The 26,148-nt window shown below is 44.9% G+C and overlaps 1 protein-coding gene across 1 annotated transcript in view; it reads left to right on the forward strand.

Moving 5' to 3' along the window:
• The window catches only part of ANO6 (anoctamin 6), a 164,563-nt gene that overhangs the window by 30,766 nt on the left and 107,649 nt on the right, over nucleotides 1-26,148 (forward strand). The window contains exons 2-4 of the mRNA XM_081330946.1: nucleotides 4,568-4,647; nucleotides 9,100-9,225; nucleotides 13,681-13,746. Of these exons, the coding sequence (XP_081187072.1) occupies nucleotides 4,568-4,647; nucleotides 9,100-9,225; nucleotides 13,681-13,746 (272 nt within the window). The remainder of the gene's footprint in view (nucleotides 1-4,567; nucleotides 4,648-9,099; nucleotides 9,226-13,680; nucleotides 13,747-26,148) is intronic.

Raw genomic sequence — 26,148 nt, forward strand, 5'->3', positions numbered from 1 at the left:
GTTTTATAGATGGCATTTAGATCCTAAAAAATTAGCATATATGTATCCAAATTATCAGCCTAAATGTTGGAGGTGTGGTTGTGATGATGCAACCTATTATCATATATGGTGGACTTGTAAAAAAGTTAAAGCTTTTTGGATTAAAATTTGGTGGAATATGCAGAAGATATTTAAGAAAAAGATAAGATTTTCTCCAAAGTTATTTCTATTGGGTATTATTACAGATTATACTGTTATAGATACTAAATTGGTGTTAAATTTAATTATGGCAGCAAGACTCTTGTTTGCGCAATATTGGAAGAAGGAGGAACTGCCTACTATAGAAGAGTGGACTTTAAAAGTTTCAAACCTGGCGGAAATGGCAAAGATTTCAGCTTATTTGAAAGAACAATTGCAACAGAGATATTTTTTGGAATGGAGAAGATGGATTGATTATATTCAGAATAAATATGGGACTAGAAAGTTTCATTTAGTATATGAATAAGTATTAGTATTATATGATGTATTATTAATTAGTTATTATTATTTAGTTATTTAGTTATGTTAAGAGGAGTTAAAGTGCGATAGAATTTAAAGTGTCTTTTTAGTTGGTTAGCATATTTTAGCTTAAGTTGGTTAAAGTTTATACCCTGTATTCAGCTCTGGGAAGTCGGGGGGGGGGAGGAGGAGGGAGGGGAAGTGGGGGGAGGGGGAGGGAGGGAGTTCATGTTTTTTTAAATGTATTTTAAAACTTTTCAATGAAAAAGAGATAGCAACTAAAACCATCCCAAAGAAAAAGAAATGCAAGAAAGCAAAATGGCTGTCTGAGGAAGCTTTGCAAATAGCTGAGGAAAAGAGGGAAGTGAAAGGCAAGGGAGAAAAAGATACGCCCAATTGAATGCAGAATTCCAGAGAATAGCTAGAAGAGATAAGAATGCCTTTTTAAATGAACAGTGCAAAGAAATAGTAGAAAACAATAGAATAGGGAGGACCACAGATCTCTTCAAGAAAATTGGAGAGATGAAGGGAACATTTCATGCAAAAATGGACATGATAAAGGACCAAAATGGCAGGGACCTAACAGAGGCAGAAGAGATTAAGAAGAAGTGGCAAAATTACACAAAAAAACTACACAAGAATAAGTTTAAGGTCCCTGATAACCACAATGAGGTGGTCACTTACCTCGAGCCAGACATCCTAGAATGTGAAGTGAAGTGGGCCTTAGAAAAGCTGAGCAACAACAAAGCTAGTGGAGGTGACAGTATTCCAGCTGAGCTATTCAAAATCTTAAAAGATGATGCAATAAAAGTGCTACACTCAATTTGCCAGCAAATTTGGAAAACTCAACAGTGGCCACAGGATTGGAAAAGATCAGTTTACATTCCAATTCCAAAGAAAGGCAGTGCCAAAGAATGTTCAAACTATCGCACCATTGCACTCATTTCACATGCTAGTAAAGTTATGCTTAAAATCCTACAAGCTAGACTCCAGCAGTATGTGGATCGAGAACTACCAGAAGTACAGGTAGGATTTTGAAGAGGCAGAGGAACTAGAGATCAAATTGCCAATATGCGCTGGATTATGGAGAAAGCTAGGGAGTTCCAGAAAAACATCTAATTCTGTTTCATTGACTATGCCAAAGCCTTTGATTGTGTGGATCACAACAAACTGTGGCAAGTTCTTAAAGAGATGGGAGTACCAGACCATCTTATGTGTCTCTTGAGAAACCTATATGCGGGTCAAGAAGCAACAGTGAGAACTGGACACGGAACCACTGATTGGTTCAAAAATGGTAAAGGAGTCTGGCAAGGCTGTATACTGTCGCCCTGCCTATTTACCTTATATGCAGAGCACATCATGAGAAAGGTAGGGCTAGATGAATCAAAAGTTGGAATTAAGATTGCCGGAAGAAATATCAACAACCTAAGATATGCAGGTGATACCACTCTAATGGCAGAAAGTGAAGAAGAACTAAAGAGCCTCTTGTTGCGGGTGAAGAAGGAGAGTGCAAAAGTTGGGTTGAAACTTAACATTAAGAAAACCAAGATCACGGCATCCGGCCCTCTCAATTCCGGACAAATAGATGGGGAAGAAATGGAGGTAGTGACAGATTTTATTTTCTTGGGCTCCAAGATCACTGCAGATGGGGATTGCAGCCAACAAATTAAAAGACGCTTGCTCCTGGGGAGGAAAGCCATGGCAAATCTAGACAGTACACTAAAAAGCAGAGACATCACCCTGTCAACAAAAGTGTGTATAGTCAAGGCTATGGTCTTCCCAGTTGCAATGTATGGCAATGAAAGTTGGACCATAAGAAAGGCTGAGCGCCAAAGAATTGAGGCCTTTGAACTATGGTGCTGGAGAAGACTCCTGTGAGTCCCTTGGACTGCAAGGTGATCAAACCAGTCAGTCCTAGAGGAGATCAACCGTGACTGCTCTTTAGAAGGCCAGATCCTGAAGTTGAAACTGAAATACTTTGGGCACCTGATGAGAAGGAAGGGTTCCCGGTAAAATAAGAGGACAGCAGGCTTGAACTTGATCAGCTGTTTATTGCCTCACAGGAATGAACAAGCAAGTTTGAACCCCCCCTTATATAGAGGCGCCGGCGAGCCTCTAGCCAATCCCAGTCCTTGGATTCTCCAGCCGTTTCGGTTTCATCCAATCCGCACAGACCGCGTGCGCAGCTGTCAGATTCAGCTGTCATCTGTAGCCTCGTGTGGAGCTGTCATCAGAAACCGCGTGTAGAGCTGTCAGCTGTCAAAAGAGCTGTCACTTGTATTTCTTATGTTTAACAGTGTTTAAACTCACATATATTACATCCCTTCCCCCCCAAAGAATTAAACAGTTAACTATTTACATGGTGTTGTGTTCTGACGTTCATTTGGCCTGACCCTTGGGTTTCAGCCAAACGTAGTCCTGTAGTTATGCTGGTGGTCTTCTTGTTCTTCGACTTGTCCTAGGTGTGATTCCCATCGCTCTGAGTATTTGAGGTCGAACTCCTTGATCTGTCCAACTGCTGCCATGCTGTCTCGGTAATTACTGCTTCACGGTTACTTCGGGAATTAGTTTCCCCAGTGACTTTGCTCAGTGACTAGTCAGCTCGTGACTTCGCTCTTATATAGCTCCGTGAAGCAGTACCACCCTCGTCGCCAGATGTATTGTCTGCAGCGGGTTCCCGGTAAAATAAGAGGACAGCAGGCTTGAACTTGATCAGCTGTTTATTGCCTCACAGGAACGAACAAGCAAGTTTGAACCCCCCTTATATAGAGGCGCCGGCGAGCCTCTAGCCAATCCCAGTCCTTGGATTCTCCTGCCGTTTCGGTTTCATCCAATCCGCGCAGACCACGTGCGCAGCTGTCAGATTCAGCTGTCATCTGTAACCGCATGTGGAGCTGTCATCGGAAACCGTGTGTAGAGCTGTCAGCTGTCAAAAGAGCTGTCACTTGCGTTTCTTACGTTTAACAGTGTTTAAACTCACATATATTACAGAAGGACTCACTGGAGAAGAGTCTAATAGAAGAGGATGACAGAGAATGAGGTGGCTGGATGGAGTCACTGAAGCAGTAGGCGTGAGCTTAAATGGACTCCAGAAGATGGTAGAGGACAGGAAGGCCTGGAGGAACATTGTCCATGGGGTCGCGTTGGGTCGGACACGACTTCACAGCTAACAACAACAAAAAGTTTAATGCTGATGGAAAATTGCTGGCAAGATTGCTTCCCAAGAGTAACTCTTTTACCATTGCATTTCTAGAAGAGAATTTTCTAGTTCTGAGAAAAAAATAACTTCTCACCCACATTTATAAGCAATTGGACTTGCGTTAGAAAACTTAAAAATATAAACATAAGAATTGCTTCATATAAATGAATTCATACGCTTAGTACTATCTTCTTTTTGACAACTATAGTATTTTAATGGATTATGATTAAAGTGAGAGATTCTGACAAATTTAGCTTTTCAACCAAGCTTATCAAAAATCTTTTTTAAAGGAGTATATTTGTAAAGATTAAACTAACCTGCTTTTCACTTAATGTAAATATTAGTACATAAATAAGTAACCCATAACTAGTTTTATTTGACAAAGGTCATGATGACAAAGTAGGAACTGAAATGGTTTAGGAAACTCTTTGTATAAGAATATACAAATGGAGAAGCTTGAAGAATTATCACGGGCTATATGTTTCATTCTACTTTTATTAACATTTTATCCCTTTTATTACATCTCTGTTATACACGCAGAACTCTTTGGATTTAAATAACACTTTCCATTCTTTCATATTCATAGTTATTCCTACTTTATTTCTCCTCTATAGATATTTAATAAGATACATGGTTTTAGGTAATATGAAATTGTATCCTGACAACTTGGAGACTGAATCAGCCTTGTTGATCCATTTCATTTTCCTCCAGATTAAAGTTGCATCCAGGGCTAGGAAAATTGAGGTTCAGTTGTGTAACTAAGTGATCATCTTAATTCTCCATGATAGATATAAATGGGCAATCCATGAAATTTGACTTCCTCCCAAATAGAATCTACATTTACCTGAATGCTATACTCAAATGTATTTTTATGGGAGTTCTTTCTTTTAGTCTTAGAAGAACTGGAACAAATTGTTATTCCCAATTATGGAACAATTCCTGGCCAGCAAGCTCTTCATATGCCTGAAATGGTAGGTACTAACTCATTATTGTTATAAAATTTGTCATATAGTTCATATAAAGATATGTGTATGTGTTGCCTCCCATTTGTGGACAGGCACTTGGGGCATCTCAGGTCTGGACCTTTGACAAGTGTAGCACCCATGTACCTACTCTTCCACTGCCTTATCTAACCCTGGCCACCAAAAGTTGTTGTTGTTAGCTGCGAAGTCGTGTCCGACCCATCGCGACCCTATGGACAACATTCCTCCAGGCCTTCCTGTCCTCTACCATCTTCTGGAGTCCATTTAAGCTCACGCCTACTGCTTCAGTGACTCCATCCAGCCACCTCATTCTCTGTCGTCCCCTTCTTCTATTGCCCTCGATCTTTCCCAGCATTAGGCTCTTCTCCAGTGAGTCCTTCCTTCTCATTAGGTGGCCAAAGTATTTGAGTTTTAGCTTCAGGATCTGGCCTTCTAAAGAGCAGTCAGGATTGATCTCCTCTAGGACTGACCGGTTTGATCGCCTTGCAGTCCAAGGGACTCGCAGGAGTCTTCTCCAGCACCATAGTTCAAAGGCCTCAATTCTTTGGCGCTCAGCCTTTCTTATGGTCCAACTTTCACAGCCATACATTGCAACTGGGAAGACCATAGTCTTGACTATACGCACTTTTGTTGACAGGGTGATGTCTCTGCTTTTTAGTGTGCTGTCTAGATTTGCCATGGCTTTCCTCCCCAGGAGCAAGCGTCTTTTAATTTCTTGGCTACAGTCCCCATCTGCAGTGATCTTGGAGCCCAGGAAAATAAAATCTGTCACTACCTCCATTTCTTCCCCATCTATTTGCCAGGAATTGAGAGGGCCAGATGCCATGATCTTGGTTTTCTTAATGTTAAGTTTCAACCCAAGTTTTGCACTCTCCTTCTTCACCTGCAACAAGAGGCTCTTTAGTTCTTCTTCACCAAAAGTAGCTCCTTGCTAAAGCCTTCATGCGAACTATGCCAGGGTGCCCTTCATGTAGAGACTGCAGAACTCTCTCTCTCAGTGTTGATGGTATAATAACCCTACTACCCCACAACAGGCATCCTTTATGTGCAGACAATTCATGCCTCCTTAAGAAATACGCTTGGAATTCCGGGCCTGGACTTTTATCCTGCCACCCTGTGAATACCCAAGTTTGTCTAGCTCTTTTTCAATTTTGTCTAGCTCTTTTTCAATTTTCAATTTTGTGTTTGAGTGCGAAGGGGACTCTCCTGGGTTTAATTCTAATGGGTAAGACACTGGGGTTTAATTTAAATGAAATGGGAGGCCCTGTGTACCTCCCCAGCTTACTATCGAATACATCTGCAAACTCTTTGCAGACAGATTTGATGTTGTTTCCCTGCATTCTGTGGATGCCAGATATTACAATGCCCAATGCCTCAAACCAGTCCAACCCAACTAAACTTGTTCTACAACCTTTGACTACGATAACATCCAAGTGCCCCTGAAACCTCTTAAACTGCACGGAAAGAGTGGCCTCCCCCTTAACTTTTACTGGGGCATTTTGGAAATCAGTTAACATGATACTGGAGGGCCTCAATTTAACCCACTGCTTGCTCTGGCCGCCAACAAGTTTAAACGTCTCATTGGAAATAATCAAGACTGCAGAGCCGGAGTCTAGCTCCATACAAGGAATGCCTTGTAAATGGACTTCCAATTTTAGTTTGGGTTTAAGCGGCCGGCAGGCCCTGGTTCGGCAGATGGCCCTCCGGCTTTCGAAAAACCCCACTCTTGTCGAGCTCCGGGCCCCGGTACCTTTCCATGATGAGTTCTCCAACTGTCGCTTGGGTAGGCCCTCGGAAACGGCTACAGCAGACCGCTGCAATGTGGCCTGATTTCCCGCAGGCCCAACACGTGGCCGACTGGAACTTGCAGCTCACCCACGTGTGGTTGCCACCGCAGCCTCTGCATTTTGGGGAGGGAGCTGCCTTCTGCTGGCTCTCCCTGTGCTCGCGTCGTCGATCCCGTTGTTCCATTTTTCACTGGATCTGGTCGATGTCAGTTTCTTCCTCGGCTGCGTGCTTGCTGTATGTAGCGCCTTCATAGTGTATTGCTTCCTCTGGGCTGCTGGGCAGGGGAGTCTGTACCACTTGCACCACACCTCCTGCCACCTCGTCAGCCAAGATCTCATCTTGAGCATCTTGGAGAGTTAACTCGGGCCTTGCGAAAAGCCTCTGTTGCAGTCGCTTGTCTCTTAGGCTGCACACAAGCCTGTCCCGGAGTCTCTTGTCCAGGTTGGAAAACTTGTAGAGGCAGGCAGCCTGTCACAAGGCTGTGATGAACTCGGACGCAGATTCGCCTGGCTGTTGCACTCTCTGGTCAAAACGGAACCGCCAGGCCAAATCAGACATTTGGGGCTTGAAATGTCCATTCAGCTCTTTCGTAAGGTCTCTGTATGAGATGGTTTCGATTGGTGTCGGTGCAAATAGGCTTTCGGCCAAATTGAATATGGCAAGCCCACTTATGCAAAGCAAGGTCGCCGCTTTTAGGCCATCCTCGGCGATTTGGTTCACCCAGAGATAGTTCTCAACTTGCCCCAGGTGTGATGGCCATCGTTCGGGATGGCGGATGTCGAATTCTCTGGGCTGGCTGACCTTTGGCATCTTCTTCCTCTTGTTCTTGGATCCTGCTCCGCCGACTCAGACACTTGGTTCTGAGTATGTGTGGCCGCTAGCGTGGTGACTAGCCAGCCGTAGAAGGGGGGGAAAGATGCCTCTTTCCTCCAGTGTGTGAAGCCATCCCCTCATGAATTCAGCTCTTTAAGGCAAAGCAGGATCCCACCTTCATCGCCACTGTTGTGTAGTGGGGTCTGGAGAGTAGGAAGGTTGCCAGGCCGATGAGTACAGCATAACAGCTCTTTATTAGGTGGAAGTGACCGTACTGGGGAATAGGGGTTACCTGCACTCTTTATATACCTGGCCAGTACCTGGCCAGGTACACAGCCGACCAATCAGATTGAACCTCTGTTTCCTGCCGAAACTGCTTCTCACCAAAACAGTTACAGTTCAATGCCTCCTGGTGGTGACTCTTATACAATGCTTTAGTTGTTTATTTAAGCCTAATACATAATAGTTTATATGGGGTTTTTTTGTTTATATGGTTTTTAATCATTACTAGCCACCCAGTCTCATATGAGATAGGCAGGTATATAAATTTAAATAAAGACATTTAGATATATGGCTATCACTACTGTTTGAAGAACTGTAGTCCATAATTTAACTTAAGCTACTTTAAAAAAATGTTTATTCAAAAAATTTCTCAAGGCATGCAAGAACACCAAAAGATCTTCTTTTAGCCAGAAACCACATATGGCATTGGGCTACTTTTATGTTTTTGTATTGCTCATATGCCCACCGAATTATATATTATATTACTTTCCCATCAAAGTGATACCTATTAATCTACTTGAAGTTGCATGCTTTTGAACTGTTAATGGGCAAGAGCTGGGGCAGGAACGGGAGTTCACCCCATTGTGCGACTCTCAGGTCTCGAACATGGGCTGTCAGCTTTTCAGCTGACAAACTCAGCATCTTTACCACTGAGCCATCATGCAAATTCAGCAAAATTTAGCATAATCAACATAATATTTACAATTTGCATTTAAAAACTGAAAAATCAAACCAGGAAAAATACTCATAGTGCACAACACCTTTCTTTTTTAAACCCAGAACATGCAACATACAAAGTTTAATACAGTAGCAATAAACTACAATTGAAAGTTGCCTCTGCCCATTCTTGTACATTGGAATTCAGCCATCTCAAATGGACATTGAATGCAAATGCAATAACCTGTTTGATCTAGGCAAGTAACTAGGATCCAGCAGCAAGAACTAGCTCTGAGCAAATGATGTAATAATTTCTGCCTCTCCTTCACCAGCCTATTCTCTTCTCAAGTCTTGGACAATAAGAGTAATTACATTTACTTTCATTTGACTTTGTTGCAGGTTTATGTAACAATGCCACACAAACAATTGTATTTTGTCGGAATCTAGTAAGGAATTAGAATTTAGTTGTAACATTTGACTAGAATCTCAGAAACATAGATGATTTGTACTCAGTTCACAATACTCAAAAAAATTATTGATAACATATTTTTTCATGCTTGGAAAATTTCGAAATCCATATGATATATGTATTTGAGTAAGCTAATCAAATATTAGATGGAAAACTTGTTTTGTTTTCTATTTATTCCACTGTGAAGACCGACTCAACATATATTTGGCTGAAATATTAACATCCTCAGTATAGACTACAATATTTGGGAGTCTGACATGTTTTTCAGACATCTCTCTCTAGGACTCTGCTAGCCTACTTTTGCTATCCTAAGCTATTCAACCACATATATTTTTATTCCCGAATTCCATTAGGTATATTAATATTTATATAGAGAAGATAAAGATGGATACAGAAATATGTGTAATATTCAACAAATATGTTCTTTCCAGGTAGAGTTTGACCTGAATTCTGACTCTCTGTATTTTAATGATGGCCAAAGAAAAGTTGACTTTATCTTAGTATATGAAGATGAAAGCAAAAAGGAAAGTCAAAAGAGTTTTCATAAAAAGCAAAAGGTATGAATTGCTTTCTATTTGATGCTGCTATTGATAAAGCTTTAATATTTACTTAATCTGGATTTACTTAATCCGTTAATTTAGATAGATTCCTCTTAAGATTCTGATAATTTCTAAAAGAGTTCATTTTTGGTCTGTCCCAACTCCACCAAGATGAGTAAGATTTAATAACACTTATATAATTTCAGACAGGAGGAGGATTTGATCTATCACAATTCAATGTTCCATAGCTTTCTTGGGATTGAACCAAGTCAAAATGCATATTTAAATGTCAAGATTAAAAAAGAAGAATGAAATCAAACAATCCAGAATACAGTATTTCTCTTCATTTTTTTTATAAACAATAAGTATGTATATTTAAAACAAGAATGGACAAAAAAGAACAAAAATAGCAAGTCAGTGAAGCAAAATGCACACATATATTGCAGTAATATGTAAAGATTAGCCAAACAACGTTAAACTTTGCCCCAAAGGAATCATATTTCTCTCTTTCCATGGCCAGGAATTCTTTGGCATGAAAAGAGTAGTTCAGCCACATGTTTTTTTCCATTCAAATTCAGAATAATGAAAATTCCATATGATTCTATTCAAGTCAGTCATTATTAAAGCTAAAATGGGGAAATAAAAAGGCTCAAATATCACTAAGTCAGCTGCATCAGTATGTATACTCGGATCAGCATCCTATTTTGCATTAGAATCTTGAAGTCAGAATGGATTAAATGATAAAATCTAACATTCGGTTTTAGTTTTATTTAGGACTGTAATGTTGTGCCCTAAGGAAAGCTGCAAAACATTTCTGATGCAAACATTTACTATAGCAAGTTTCAGACCAGGTCTACAATGGGAAAAAATGTAATTCAACCTTTAGAAAATTCCACTGATTTTGATAACTATATAGAACTATTGTATTGTCCCTTATTTTTTTTTAGCTTTTCAAAAATGGGAACAATCTAAATATTGCATTAGCACATTGTGAAATTTAGGTAATTTTATACATGCAGGCTTTTCATTTTTATTAATTTGGCTTGTTTGTGGCTAAAATATTATATTTATTCATTTTTTGGCTTTATATGCTGCTGAATCATAGAGTCATGGCAGCTTACATTAGATCCAAAATTACCATAGCAAAATAATCATTTAAAATTCCAATTATTAACAACACCTAAGGTATTAACAACTAAAATGTCCACAATAAAGATAGCATTAAAATATCCATGGTAAAGTTATAATGAACATTCATAGAAGCAATAAACAATATAACATCCATGATATAATATTTCAAAATATAATAATTTAATTACTTGAAATATCAGTCCTACAAATAATCATAAATGACCTTCATTCATCAAAGGATTTCTGAAATAGCAGTCTTATCAATGTTTTGGAAAGCCCACAAAAGGTGAACCAATCCAGATTCTAGATAGACAAGTTTTATGTTTTAAATGGAACAGTATTAAGCCATATTAAAACATCAAGATAAAAATGTTGCATCTATTTTGTTTCTAATTTCATATTTTAAAATAAGTACATTCATATGGAAACATTGTCACTGTCATATGGTTGCAAGTTGCAATAAGGGTGAAGCAATCCTTCAACTAAGTAAATTCACAGTGACCTCTTAAATTAAGGTACATGTATTACTGACAAACAAAAAGCACAATGAAAATAAACATGGTAGTATTTTTTCACTATTATTTTGCAGAATTACCATTAATTCTTTTAGCATGGGAACTCTCTACACAAAACCTTGTCACTTTATTCATTGGATTTTTGAATCAATAAATAAGCAATTTGGCTTCATACCTCTTTAGAACAACACATAAAACATTTTTGTGTCCAAACCAGAAAAATATGACTGCAGGAGGAGGAGAAGTGAGTATGTGTATTTTCATGATGGCAGGAGCAGGAGGAACATTTGTAGGAAGTGAAACAACTAGCAAAGAATCAGCATCAGTCTAATCCACCACTAAATTCTATTACAGAGAGTTTGACATTTGCACTTGTGATGGCTGTCCTATGCTTTAAATCTTGATACAGGTTGAGGAGAATAGCCACAGCCACCATACTGTGATATAATACACCTGAGAAGAGATTGCTGCTTTTACCCAGTCTCTAATTTGATATGGAAAATGAAGAACAGAAAGCTGTTGAGATATTTAAATAAAGTAGGTTCTGGATAGAAACCATCTGTTCTGCTTTTCATAACTCTTTAAAAGTCTACCCAGCCATATAAAGTTTAGACATGCATAAAGCCAACATTTTAATGCAGCAGTTGCAGAAACTATCAGCTTCTCAAATCAGACGGTACATCAGGAGAGGCACTTGAGTGTTTTGAGATGAATATAAGTGGCAATGTGTTGTTCCTTCCTGTGTTAACCCTTATATTTCCTTTGATATTTTGTTCCTAAACAGTACGGAATACTGTTAATAGCATGGAAATAGGGATGGGTCTCCAAAACCTCTTTGCAAGTGACCAAATTAAACATATTTTCAACCATTTTTACTCTGGTGTCAGAAACTGCAATTAAATCCCTGAACTATGCTTATTTTTTCCTCAATATTAAATCCCATTTAAGATTATCAGAGCCACCTCTAAGATGTGATCAAATGAAATACCAATAGGGAAGTAATAGTTACATAATACTGATATGGTTTCAAGATGTATTGCAATCCTCACCATCAGCTTGGGGAGAAAAAACAAAAAGTTATATATAATGGTAAGGGCTTCTTCGTATGGTTCTTCATTCTATTCTTCTCTCTTTATTTGCTCAGCTTCTGCTTCTTCCTCTTTCACTTCTGCTGCTGCTAGTCCTCATGCTTCTTCTACTATATCTTTGAAATGAGAAACATGGTTTGTTCTTTTTCTACAAGTCAAAATTTTAAACCAACTTTATTAGAATCCTGGTTTGGAAGGTAATTAAAGCAAATGTTGACTGTCTTTATCACAACTGCCAATGGTGGTTTGCTACAAACTCTGTAACAGCTAATGAAAGAAAGATGCAAATGAAGAAAAAAAGAAGTGCTTTTATATATCATGATTATGGGCAAATTCAAAATTGTGTTCAATGGCTATAGCAAAAATTCCGTTTTAAAAAATCTAATTTTATAATTAAATCAATTTTTATTGACTAGTTTTACTAAATAAATCTAGTAATTCAAATTTTATTTAATTTTGACAACAGAAGTTCTTGGTTGCTTATCTCTGCATTAATTGCTGAAGGCTAAATTTTAAATTTTGTTTCAGTGATAAATAAAATTACCCGTATATACTTGAGTATAAGCCGACTCGAGTATAAGCCGAGACCCCCAATTTCACCCCCAAAAACTGGAAAAAGTTATTGACTCGAGTATAAGCCGATCCGCCGTTCTGCAAGCCTCCGCCGCCAGCACAGGCTCGATCCGCCATTTTGCAAGCCTGAATACACAGGAATACCCTGTGTGGCCGCGGCTCTCGGGGAAGCCCTGGCTGTCCGCTTCCTCGCTCCACGCTGCCATTCGGGGCCCGCGCGTTCCCCGGGCAAATCGCGGCGCCCAGCAGGCGAGGAAACACGGCCGCTCCAGTCGCCCCCCCCTTCCCTCAGGAGACGCGAAGCAAGTGACCGCCCGGAGCTTACGGAGGACTTGCGCGCGGCCGAGGCTTCGGTGCTTCCAGGATCGCGCGCACCTCTCCCAAGCCGCCGCCGTCCGGAGACCTGCCGAAGTTTGGGGAGGTTTGGGGAGGTGCGCGCGCACCTCCCCAAACCTCCCCAAACGTCGGCAGGTCTCCGGACCTCCGCGCCCTGCCTGCCTGCTTCTTTCCGCTGCGGAAAGAAGCAGGCAGGCAGGGCGCGGATGTCCGGAGACCTGCCGACGTTTGGGGAGGTTTGGGGAGGTGCCCAAACCTCCCCAAACGTCGGCAGGTCTCCGGACCTCCGTGCCCTGCCTGCCTGCTTCTTTCCGCTGCGGAAAGAAGCAGGCAGGCAGGGCGCGGAAGTCCGGAGACCTGCCGACGTTTGGGGAGGTTTGGGGAGGTGCCCAAACCTCCCCAAACGTCGGCAGGTCTCCGGACCTCCGCGCCCTGCCTGCCTGCTTCTTTCCGCTGCGGAAAGAAGCAGGCAGGCAGGGCGCGGAGGTCCGGAGACCTGCCGACGTTTGGGGAGGTTTGGGGAGGCGCGCACCTCCCCAAACCTCCCCAAACTTCGGCAGGTCTCCGGACGGCGGTGGCTTGGGAGAGGTGCACGCGATCCCGGAAGCACCAAAGCCTCGGCCGCGCACAAGTCCTCGGTAAGTTTTTTTGCTGACTGGAGTATAAGCCGAAGTGGAATTTTTCAGCCCAAAAAGTGGGCTGAAAAATTCGGCTTATACTCAAGTATATACGGTAGTTGAAATAATATTTTATTTTTGTTAAAATGTTTTCATTTCTTTTGAAAGATATGAATCATAAAAAAGTTTCACAATTTTAACCAATTTTAACAGAGGAAGAGACAAGTCTATGAGTCAAACTTGATAAGCCGTGGTTTGCAGCTTGAAGCCACAAAGTCGGTGAGTGCTTTAACATTATACTTTTAAAAAATATATTGCTGCATTAAAAAGAAATGAATTTATGCAGAAGTAGTTATGATATATGTATTTATATACATTTATATAAATATTTACATATTTTGTAGTTTTATATACTTTATACATTCGTATGATTTATGAATTGCCTTTTTAATAATTTGAGGAGATAAATCAATGTGATTAAGTAAACAAATAAATAAATAAATAAGGGGATAACAAATCTACTATCTTAAGATGCCTTTCCTCTGCAGTGTTTGGTATATATATCTGTGATTGGTAAAATCAGATCACTTAGATTTATATAGTGTAATAAAGCCTTTTGTCTAATATTTAGATATTGACACATCTCTCACTGGAATTTATGTACTCTGTGCATGCTTAAGATATGAAGGGTTCTGTAACTGGAACAAAGGGAAATTGTTTAGTCTAACTGTTGCTTTCTTGCTTTCTGTAATCAGCTTTTGCACCAGGGAAATTTCATACAAGCATGGGAAACATGTGAATGAACCTTTATTATCAAAGTACAACATGTGTACAGTGAGATTGGCTGAGCCTCCCTTCGTGCCCCACCCCACAACTCACAGTGACAACAAACGCACCATCTTGTTACACCATGTGAGCTAATTGCACAAGACACCAGCCTTGCAAGTCAATCATACATAGAGTTAGTTCCTGTTCAAGAGCCTGACAGCCCATGGATAGAAGCTGTTCTTCAGCCTGTTGGTACGGCTGCCTATACTTCTGTATCTCCTACCTGATGGTAGGAGAATAAAGAGGTATCAACCAGGGTGTGAGTCGTCTCTGAGAATTTTCCTCACTCTTCCAAGGCAGCGAGCCTTGGAAGAGTGTTTTGTGCTGTGCTCACCACCTTCTGTAATATCTTCTTATCTGCGGCTGTCAGGCCAGCATACCAAACCACAATACAATGCGAGAGGACACTCTCTATAGTAGGCCGGTAAAAGAAGGTCATTAGTTGTTGTTCTACCCTGTTCTTCCGCAAGACCCTGAGGAAGTGGAGTCTCTGTTGGGCCTTTCTGGCCACCTGGGTTGTATTGACTTTCCAGGTACATGGATGCAATGTACTAAAAGAGGGAATAAGGGAGTATACAAGAATGATTGATGTCTTCCTTATGTTGTAATGACTCTGTTGTCTGATTTTCATTGGCTAACTGTAGTGTATGCCTTTAAAGCATACACGGAAATGTCAGCACAGCAGGGGGCTGGACAGCTCCAGGCTATAACCGCTTTGGTGGGAAAGCCTGAATAGAGCGAGTCGTTGACAGCCCCAGGGCATGGTCAGCTCTGGCGGGAAGCCAGGGTTTAAATCCATTGGCCACCTGCACTGGCGGGAAGCCCAGGTTTAAATCTATTGGTCACCATTCACCTGGGCAGGTATAAAGAGACGCCAGGTAACCCCTTTGCCCCAGCTTCATTTCTGCCTCAATAAAGAATCAATACCCAGCTCAAGTGTCCATCTCTCCGTTCAACCACACGACATTGCACTGGTGACGAAGGTGGGATCCTGCACCGGACAACGCTAGCCGCGGACGGAATCCAACCGGCAGCCCCGGATCCAGACGCTGGACGACCGAGATGGCGGAATGGCACAACTGGGTCAGTATCCCCTTTTCCATAGCAACCGCCTGGAGGAGTGGGAAGCGTTCGTGGGGCAGCTCGAGTGCTTCCTACGGGCGAACGGGGTGAAGGATGACCGGCAGAGAGCAGTGGCACTACTCTGCAGCTGTGGCATGGAAACCTACCAGCTGGTGGTTGGTCTCTGCGCACCCGATGACATCCACTCCGTCGGTTACAACGAGTTGTTGGCAAAACTAACTGAGCATTTCAAGCCCGAGACGTCCAAGATCGCCTGGCGATATCGTTTCGAGAAGCGGGACCAGCGGCCTCTGTAATTTCGAGAATTTAGAGATCCGGCTGCGGGACCGGATCGTCTGTGGGCTGAGGGGACAGGAAGCTGCGCCAGAAAATTTTTGCTAAACAGAAACTGACCCTGAGGGATGTCCAAGAGGAATTCCTAGCCTGGGACACGGCTGAGGAGTCCGACGCGAGGGAAGGCGAGTCTATCCACCTGTTGAGCGGTTGCGGCGACGTGGACGGGGCAGAATTGGAAGTGGACGCCATCAACCGACAGCAGCGACCAGTCACCTCCAACCAGGACAACGTGAGGGAGCCAAGACCAGCCGCGGCAGACGCAAGAAGCCAGGAGTGCAGGTGCAGAGCGAACGGCCCCCGGTCTACCCAACTCCACGGCTACAGTGCGAATTGGCCCCGGTCTACCCAACATTGTGGTTGTGGCCCCCGGTCTACCCAGCACAGCGGCTGCAGACAACCCCGGTCTACCCAGTGTTCTGGCTGCGGCACGAACAGCTCCCGGTCTACCCGTTGCGCCAGCTGCAGAGGACAGCATCCCCGGTCTACCTGCCGTTTCAAGTCGGCCAAGTGTCGGGCTTGCGGAAAAACCGGACACATCACGGCGGTCTGCAGGAGCAGGCAGCGGGATAGCCTGCACGAGGTGGAGGCAGAGTTCCAGTTCACTACAGGTACCGGGGAGCAGTTGCCGGGACAGTCGGTCAGCCACACGGCGGGACGGCCGAATGTTCATTTAACAGGGGCTCCAGCGGCGCTAACCCCGAAAATAAAATTGAGGGTGAAGCTGCAAGGGGTCCCCTGCACAATGGAACTGGACTCAGGGTCAGCCATGTCCATCATCTCCGCCAGAACGTTTAAGGAGATTTGCAAACGGAGCGGTCAACGGGTTCCCTTGAGGCCATCCAGACTGACCCTCTCTGACTTTCAAAATTCACCCATTAACATCCAGGGGGAGGCGTTGGTGAGGGTTCAGTACAAAGGGTTCGAGGGCAAATTGAGTGTGCTGGTCATCGAGGGCCAGCGGACCAGCCTTGTGGAGTTAGGGTGGTTCAACGCGCTGGGCATCGGAATCACGGTAATTCACCAGACACGGAGCTGCCTTTCCCTGGAAGCAGTCTGCAAGGATTTTGCGGACGTGTTCGACAGGCAGCTGGGAAGGTACACGGGTCCCCCAATTTCATTTACGTTAGACCCCCAGGTGCAACCCATTAGAATGAAAGCCAGGAGGGTTCTGTTCGCGCTAAAACACAAGATAGAGCGGGAATTGGATAAGCTGGTAGACCAGGGGGTGCTAACGCCAGTCGATGGAGTGGAATGGGAAACCCACATCGTAACACCGCTCAAGGCAAACGGCGAAATTAGAACTTGCGCCGACTATAAGGGGACGATCAACCGGGCTCTGAGCGCTCACTCTTACCCGGTTCCTGCGGTAAACAGCATTCTGGCGTCCCTGCAAGGCGGGTCGGTGTTCGCTAAACTGGATCTCGCCCAAGCTTATCAGCAGCTGCCGATAGACCCAGGGGCTGCTAGAGCACAAACAATCATCACACACAAAGGGGTGTTCTGGGTAGACCGGTTGCAGTTCGGGGTCAGCGTGGCTCCTGGAATATTCCAGGAGGTGATGGAAAGGACCCTCAAGGGAATACCAGGGGTTTGCCCCTATTTCGATGACATCCTGATCGCAGCCAGCTCCGAGGACGTACTGGCAGCCCGATTGAAGGCAGTACTTGAGAGGTTCAGGGGTGCAGGGTTAAAACTCAAAAGGGAGAAGTGCAAAATTGGGGTAACTGAGACAGAGTTCCTGGGGTTCAGGATTGATGCTCAAGGCATCCACCCTTCGGCATCCAAAGTCAGGGCCATCAAGGAAGCCCCCACTCCCCAAAACAAGTCTGAGTTGCAGGCATTCCTGGGCCTCCTCAACTTTTACCATGCATTCCTGCCACACAAGGCCACTATTGCAGAACCCCTACACAGGTTGCTTGACAAGCAAGCATCCTGGAACTGGACTGATACACAGCTAACACATACAAAACACTGAAGAACCTGTTAGCAGGCAATGCCACAGTCACCCACTTCAGGGAGGATCAGCCAGTCTGCCTTGCTTGCGATGTATCCCCTTATGGGATCGGGGCAGTTCTCAGCCATTTAAGGGAGGATGGAACTCAGGCCCCCATTGTCTATTACTCCAGGACCCTGTCAGCTGTTGAGCGCAACTACGCCCAGATAGACAAGGAGGCACTGGCAGTGGTTGCTGGGGTAAAGAAATTTCATGACTACCTTTATGGTAGGAAGTTCCTGATCTATACAGACCATAAGCCATTATTAGGGTTATTTACAACAGAGAAGCAGACACCGCAGATCCTGTCACCCCGGATGTTACGCTGGTCCATATTCCTGTCCGCTTACTCATGCAAATTGGTACACAGGCCGGGCAAAGAGATGGGGCACGCCGATGGCCTCAGCAGGCTTCCCCTAAGGGACACTGAGCCAGACCCAGCACCAGCTGTCCAAATACTGGCAATACAGGAACTGCCAGAATGCCCCTTGGGAATGCCCCTCAGTTACCCCAATTTTGCACAGAGACCCCCATGGACAAGGTTCTGAGCAGGGTTCAATCATGGGTGAGCAGTGGGTGGCAGGACAAATCACCAGGGCAAGAGTTCACTGCTTACTTCTCCAGAAGGCATGAACTGTCCACACACAAAGGATGCCTATTGTGGGGAAGTAGAGTCATCATCCCCACGAGGCTCAGAGAAAGAGTTCTCCAGTCATTACACAAAGGCCACCCAGGAATAGTAAGGATGAAAGCCCTGGCAAGGAGCTACCTGTGGTGGCCAGGATTAGACAAGGAAATAGAAGGACTAGTAGCAGGGTGTTACACATGCCAGAGGACACGGCCAGAACAACCACACGCACCAGTCCACAAGTGGGAGGAGACACACTCACCATGGTCCAGAGTGCATATAGACTATGCAGGCCCATTCCAGGGCCACACATTTCTGGTTGCAGTAGACAGCCATTCTAAATGGCTGGAGGTGGTGCCTGTGGGCAACATGACCTCGGCAGGAACCATTCAAGCATTGAGAGGGATGTTTGCTACACATAGGCTGCCTGATGTAATCGTGTCAGATAATGGAACACAATTTACCTCCTCAGATTTCCAGGTGTTCCTGAGGACCTTGGGGATTAGGCACGCCACCTCGGCTCCCTTCCACCCTGCCAGTAACGGATTGGCAGAACGATTCGTGCGGACGACAAAGGATGCCCTCAAGTGCATAGTACAGGGAAATTGGAAACAAAGACTAGCCACATTCCTCCTACACCAACATGCAACACCCTGCACCACCACAGGCAAAAGCCCAGCGGAGCTCAGATGGGGCAGACGCCTCATAACAACTTTGGACAGGCTTCACCCAGACAGGGTAGCAGCAGACACCGGGACCCCCAACATCAAAACAAGCTTCAACACAGGAGACCCCATCTGGGCTAGGAACTATAGCACAGGTCATCCATGGGTGCCAGGGAAGATATTAGAGCGAACAGGACCCCTTTCCTACAGAGTAAGGGTGGAGGGGGGACTCCTTTGGAAAAGGCACCTGGATCAGCTGAGGAAAAGGGCTCCTGAAAGGGTTATAGAGGACACACTGGGGGCGGAGGAGGAAGAGCCAACACAAACACAAACGCAAACACCCAGGAGGGTTACCAGAGGGGCACAAGGGCAACCCCACCCTAGGCAGGAGACTGACAGAGAAACCAGGCAGTCACCAGAACCCAGCAGAATACAAAACCCGGGCACCGCAACACACACACACACACACACACACACCACAATCCACCACAACATTCACAACAAGGAAGAGAGCCTAGACATAGCAGCACACCACCAGGTGAACTAGTCCCAAGAAGATCAAGCAGGCCACACAAGGCTCCAAGCTACCTCGCGGACTATGTGCGTTCTTAGGGGGGTGGAGGAGCAACCGAGGAATAACAATTGTAAACTTTTGTATATGTAAATTTTGTAAATAAGTGTATATAGTTATGGAGACAGAATGACAGAGGGTAATTCCTCACTATGGGGGAAGGGGTGTAGTGTATGCCTTTAAAGCATACACAGAAATGTCAGCACAGCAGGGGGCTGGACAGCTCCAGGCTATAACCGCTTTGGCGGGAAAGCCTGAATAGAGCGAGTCGTTGACAGCCCCAGAGCATGGTCAGCTCTGGAGGGAAGCCAGGGTTTAAATCCATTGGCCACCTGCACTGGCGGGAAGCCCAGGTTTAAATCTATTGGTCACCATTCACCTGGGCAGGTATAAAGAGACGCCAGGTAACCCCTTTGCCCCAGCTTCATTTCTGCCTCAATAAAGAATCAATACCCAGCTCAAGTGTCCGTCTCTCCATTCAACCACGCAACATTGCACTAACAAAGTTTATAAAGCAATGCTACTAACTTTCTAAGGTTTGGCACTTCTGGATGTAATTTTGCAAGCATTCCAGACTGTTTGCCACCCAGCTGCTTAGTTTAATCAAATAAAGTGCTTGATCAAGAAGTCTCTGCTTGGGTTATCTGATTAGATTGATATGATATCACAATCAATCAATCAGGATTATGGGGAGGCTGAGTTCCACTACCTGTTTATTGGACCCATGTCCCTCCTGGCTGATTTATGTGGCTCGGGAGGAGACACGGAGCTGGTTCCAGGCAGTAATATCTGCCTCTTTGAGTGAGGGTGTCTTCCCCGCCACTTTGAAGGAGGCGGTGGTGAGACCCTTTCTCAAGAAGCCTGCCCTGGACCCAGCGATTTTAAACAACTATCGTCCGGTCTCTCAACCTTCCTGGTGAAGGTTGTTGAGAGTGTGGTGGCGCATCAGCTTCCTCTGTTCCTGGAGGAAACTGATTATCTGGACCCGTACCAATCGGGTTTCAGGCCCGGGTACAGCATGGAGACGGCATTGGTCGCGCTGGTGAATGATCTCTGGCGGGCTTGGGACAGGGGTTGTTCCTCTGTCCTAGTTCTATTAGATCTCTCAGCGGCTTTTGATACCATCGACCATGGTATCCTACTGCAGCGTCTCAGGGGTTTGGGAGTGGGAGGCACTGTTTTGCAGTGGTTCTCCTCCTATCTCCTGGGCCGCTCGCAGTCGGTGTTGACGGGAGGGCAGAGGTCCGCCCCAAGGCCTCTCGTTTGTGGAGTTCCTCAGGGGTCGGTTCTCTCGCCCCTCCTGTTCAACATCTATATGAAGCCGCTGGGTGAGATCATTTGTGGTTTCGGGTTTGGGTATCATCAGTACGCTGATGATACCCAACTTTTTTTCTCCACCCCAAACCAACCCAGTGATGCCCTCGCCATGATGTCCTGTTGCCTGGAGGCGGTCCGGGTCTGGATGGGGAGAAACAGGCTTCGTCTCAATCCTGCCGAGACTGAGTGGCTGTGCATACTGGCATCTCGGACGAACCAGTTCATTCCACCTTTAATGATGGGGGGTGAGGTGTTACCCCCCCGTCGATAGGGCTCGCAACTTGGGCATCCTCCTGGATTTGCGGCTCAGTTTTGAAGACCATATAGGAGCCGTGACCAGGGGGGCCTTTGCCCAGGTTCACCTGGTGTGCCAGTTGCAGCCCTACCTGGACTGAGATGCCCTGCCCACAGTCACTCATGCACTCGTGACCTCCCGATTGGACTACTGCAACGCTCTCTACATGGGGCTGCCCTTGAGGACCACTCGGAGGCTTCAGCTGGTGCAGAATGCAGCCGCACGGGTTGTGATGGGGGTTTCCCGATACTCCCATGTAACACCTCTGCTCCGCGAGCTGCATTGGCTTCCGGTTGCCCTCCGGGTGAGATTCAAGGTGCTGGTGATGACCTATAAAGCCATAAATGGCTTGGGTCCAGGATATCTGAGGGAACACCTGCTGCTGGCATCAAGCTCCCTTCGTCCTGTGCGCTCCCACAGGGAGGGTCTTCTCAGGGTACTGCCGGTAAAAGATTGCCGGCGGATAACACCCATGGGGAGGGCCTTCTCTGTGGGCGTGCCTGCCCTTTGGGACCAGCTGCCCGTAGAGCTCAGGACTGCCCCTGACCTTCGCTCATTCCGCTGGGACTTGAAGACTTGGCTCTTTGAGATTTCTGGCCTGGACTGAGATTATTAATTGGGGTTTTAATTGGATTTTAATTGGGGTTTTATATTTATTCAAGGTTTAAATGTAATTATTTTAACTGTTCTTAATTTTTGTAATTGTTGTATTGTTATTTTAAAAACCTTGTGAACCACCCTGAGTCCTACGGGAGAAGGGCGGTATATAAGTCTAATAAAGATAAAGAAGATAAAGATAAAGTTCAAGTAAGGGACTGGGACCTTACAAGATAAATTAGCTAAAAAGTTTTACATACTTAATTGCTAGCTTTATCAGTTAGGGAGTGAAGGATGAGGTTATTTTAGTAATAAGCCCACTTTCTGGGAAGGCAATCCTCTACTTTATATAACTTTGTTGCCTATTGGTTGCTAATGATCATGGGCCTTGGTTTTCCAAAAGGTATAAAAGCTATGCTAATTTGTATATTGAGCCTCTCAATGTGTGATTTAGTCCCCAGAGCATACCTTTTGTATATACAGATTGAACAGATTTTAATATCCCACTTTGTGTGATAATTGGCTACTTCACACCATGAAAAAACAAATCCAGTAATCTATGACTTGGCCAACATTTGTGTGTTTCTCTGTGTGTGTGTGTGTGTGTGTGTGTGTATGACTTGGCCAACGTCTGTGTGTGAGAGAGAGGGGGGGACGTGGGTTACAGATAGCTGAAGCAAGAAAATGAAAGAAATACTGTTTACTTTAAGCCAGGTGGGTCAACTAGTAAAATGGCCCCACAAGATTAAATAAAAATATGCATTAAAAAGGAAGTTTGTTATTTATATACATTACCGTATTTTCCGGCGTATAAGATGACTGGGCGTATAAGATGACCCCCGACTTTTGAGAAGATTTTCAAGATTTTTTGTCTTATACGCCGGAAAATACTTACATGCCAGTTGCCAAGTGTCCGACACAAGCCCGATTCAGCCCCATCTGATGCAGATGGTGCAAAGCCCTGCTGGTTCCCGCCCGACGCTGGACGGCTCCGCCAGTGCCGCCTCGAGGGAAGGGCGTGAGGCGCCTGCCACGGCTCCCCGAGCACTCCTTAGCAGCCGGGGAGCGCGCGCGTGCGCAGGACTGCCCTGCCAGCTCCCGCCTGACGCCAGCCTGCCCTGCTTCCTCCACAGTGAGAGGGGAGGGCATGCCTTCCCGAGCTCGTTGACTTGCAGCCACGCCGGAGCCGAAAGGGGCTTTTCCTTCCACCCACCCTTTGGAATAAATGCAAGAGCTCCCGGGGTCTGGCGTTTGCAAGGGGGAGGGGAAGGGGCTTAGAGGCTCTTGGGGGTGGGAAGGGAGAGTCATGTTGGAGGGGGGACTGGACTAAGGAGGCTTGAAGTTGCTTTGCAAGAACGGGGGCACTCGATTGATTTATGCACTATTTTCCGGCGTGTAAGACGACTGGGCGTATAAGACGACCCCCCAACTTTTGAGAAGATTTTCATGGGTTAAAAAGTCATCTTATACGCTGGAAAATACGGTAACTATATTATATATTTTATATGCATCCCAAGAAATTCCTCTTCACTCAATGTGACCAAGGCAAGCCAACGTTGCCTGCTTTAAACTACAGAGCTAAACGTTAAACCAGCAAACATGTAGAAGGAAACCATAGCTAGTTAAGTTTCCCTGAAGCTACAAGGGTCAGTCATAAGGAGAGTTGAATGAGCCAGGAACAAAGGCAGTCCAGCAGTAGCAGACCTCACTGACAAACCAGAAGTAGTCCAGTAATAGAAAAAGAAAAGACGTCATGTATTTTATTTAATTTCACTGGGTGACTCTAGGTTTAAACTTATGAAACAGAAAGACTGAAAACTTCTCACCATAACTTAGTAGGAAGCCTGACTAAGAGGCCTGATTGAAAAATTATTACTGAATGCATGTTATGCTTAAGGACTTCAAATAGGTGTCAGAATCCATTTATATTTCATTTCCAACTATCTCCTCTGTGAAAAAACCAAATCTCATCTTCCCCTGGATTCTGCCATTCCCAAGGGGGAGAGGGAAAAGGCATGGGGCTTTATTGCTTTCATTTCCTCCATTAAATGTAACCTTTTGTTTATTCCACCTGTCTGCTCTCCATTGTTGTTGTTAGCTGCGAAGTCGTGTCCGACCCATCATGACCCCATGGACAACATTCCTCCAGGCCTTCCTGTCCTCTACCATCTTCTGGAGTCCATTTAGGCTTATGCCTACTGCTTCAGTGACTCCATCCAGCCACCTCATTCTCTGTCATCCCCTTCTTCTCTTGCCCTCAACCTTTCCCAGCATTAGGCTCTTCTCCAGTGAGTCCTTCCTTCTCATTAGGTGGCCAAAGTATTTGAGTTTCAACTTCAGGATCTGGCCTTCTATCCATTACAATGTAAAACAAATTGTTTTCTTACTAGGCATTCTCTCTGAACTTACCGGGCAACTAGAAAAGGGGGTGGGGGGAAGAAATCCAACCCTCCAGGATCTGGTTTGTTTCTCCAAAGAAAGTGTGAGGAGCTGTGGAAATTATTATTATTATTTATTATTATTTATTAAAATTTTATACCGCCCTTCTCCCGAAGGACTCAGGGCGGTGAACAGGGCATATAAATAGAAATACAAAAGTTAAAAAAAGATTAAATAATTGCCCAATTAAAACAATCAAAATGTAAAACCCATTAAAACCCTAAGGTTCCCCCATCAGGCCAGGCCAGCTTGTTCGAATAAATGGGTCTTTAACCCGCGCCGGAAGGAGCGAAGATCCGGTGCCGTCCGGAGCTCAACCGGCAGTTGGTTCCATAAAGCCGGGGCGCCCACAGAGAAGGCCCTCCCCCTGGGGGCCGCCAGTCGACATTCTCTGACCGGTGGCACCCTGAGGAGGCCCTCTCTGTGGGAACGCACAGGGCGTTCTGCTGCAAACAGATTGTTATCTTTCTTTTCCCACAATGGACTTACCACCTTAAGATTGGCTGATCTGGAACTGATGGAATGAACTGTGGGGTGGAGTTTGCTTTGGGGCATTTTAAAACTATTGAGATGTAAGGGAAATGCTCAGATCCTGTCTATTATGCCTGCTATCTCTTATTTCTTAGTAAAAGATCCCGCTTGGAAAACCCTGTCTCCAAGAGTGCTGCTTTCTTAAGAAGTGGGTTGAGGTGGGTTTTGACAATAGGTATCTAATTAGCTATTATGAGAATGATATGTTGAACCAGGTAGACCATTGCTTTTATTTTGAAGTTCATGATTTTAAGCTGAATTTCCACAACTTGACTTTCATACCCATCAGGGCTAGAATCATCCATCACTAAGTGGTAGAATTTCAATTAAAACTTGAGGAAAAAGGTTTTTATAGGATGTGGCATGTCTTTTCTCAACAACTGTCACTTCTTTAGTAATGTTTCAATTTATATGTAGTGGTTCCAAAGAAATATTAAGATTGTTGTGTACTGGGCTCGTTGCTTGAGAGAAGAGACGAGGCGAGTGAGTTCAGTCAAGAACATTCTTTATTTGCTTGCAGGAACTGAACTGGGAAACAGGGCTGCAAATGCAGCTATTTATACCCTGGCCTCTAGGTGGCGGCCAATAAGTTTGAAGCAACCTATTGCCACCCTAGAGGCAGCCAATGGCGGCTCTGGAGATGGGTTGTCTGAGGAGCTGGGAGCTGTTAGCCAGCTCCCTGCTTAAGCAACCATCCAGCATTCAAACCCACGTGGTACACTCAGTAAAATAAGGCCCAATACATTGCACCCCTCCCCCCTAGAATGTACACACATTATAGCAAGAAAAGAAGTACAGCTATTACAGAGTTTACAAACGTACAAAATAGTAGTATGCACAAGTTCAGCATTGTTCCAATATATTCACTAATACAGAGACTTTCCTGAGCAGGCAGCAATCTCAGTGACACACACAACGTTACAGCACAATTGTTTTAGGACAAAATCCTGTAAATAAGTGGGAGGTTTATGAACCCTTGTAGATCGCCTGGGGGATCATGGCAACTCCCGGTCTACCAGCTTGCCCATCAAGCTGGGTACACCAGGATCACTGAGTCCATGAGAGTCTGGCTGACTCGAATTCCTCTGGCTGGCCATTCCAGGTCGGCCCACCCCAGAGTCCATTGTTTGAGCAGAGTTAGCACAGAGGCTGTATTGTTTGGGTTGACTTTCCCCGTCAGGGGACCCATGTTGCACTCCCAGGCTTAGCCCCTCTACGACCAACTCCCAGTTGCTGAATGCTGGGGTCCTCAGAGCATGTGAATTGTTCGGCTTGGCTGCCAGTTTGAGGTCCTTGAATTGGACCTGGGACAAGGTCCTCACTTTGTGGCCGTTCTGGAAACTGCCTCCACAGCTGATCAATATGGCGGCGAACAACTCGTCTGCCATCTAATGTCAC

The sequence above is a fragment of the Vipera berus genome, assembly GCF_964194415.1.
Source record: "Vipera berus genome assembly, chromosome: 6".
NCBI lineage: Eukaryota > Metazoa > Chordata > Lepidosauria > Squamata > Viperidae > Vipera > Vipera berus.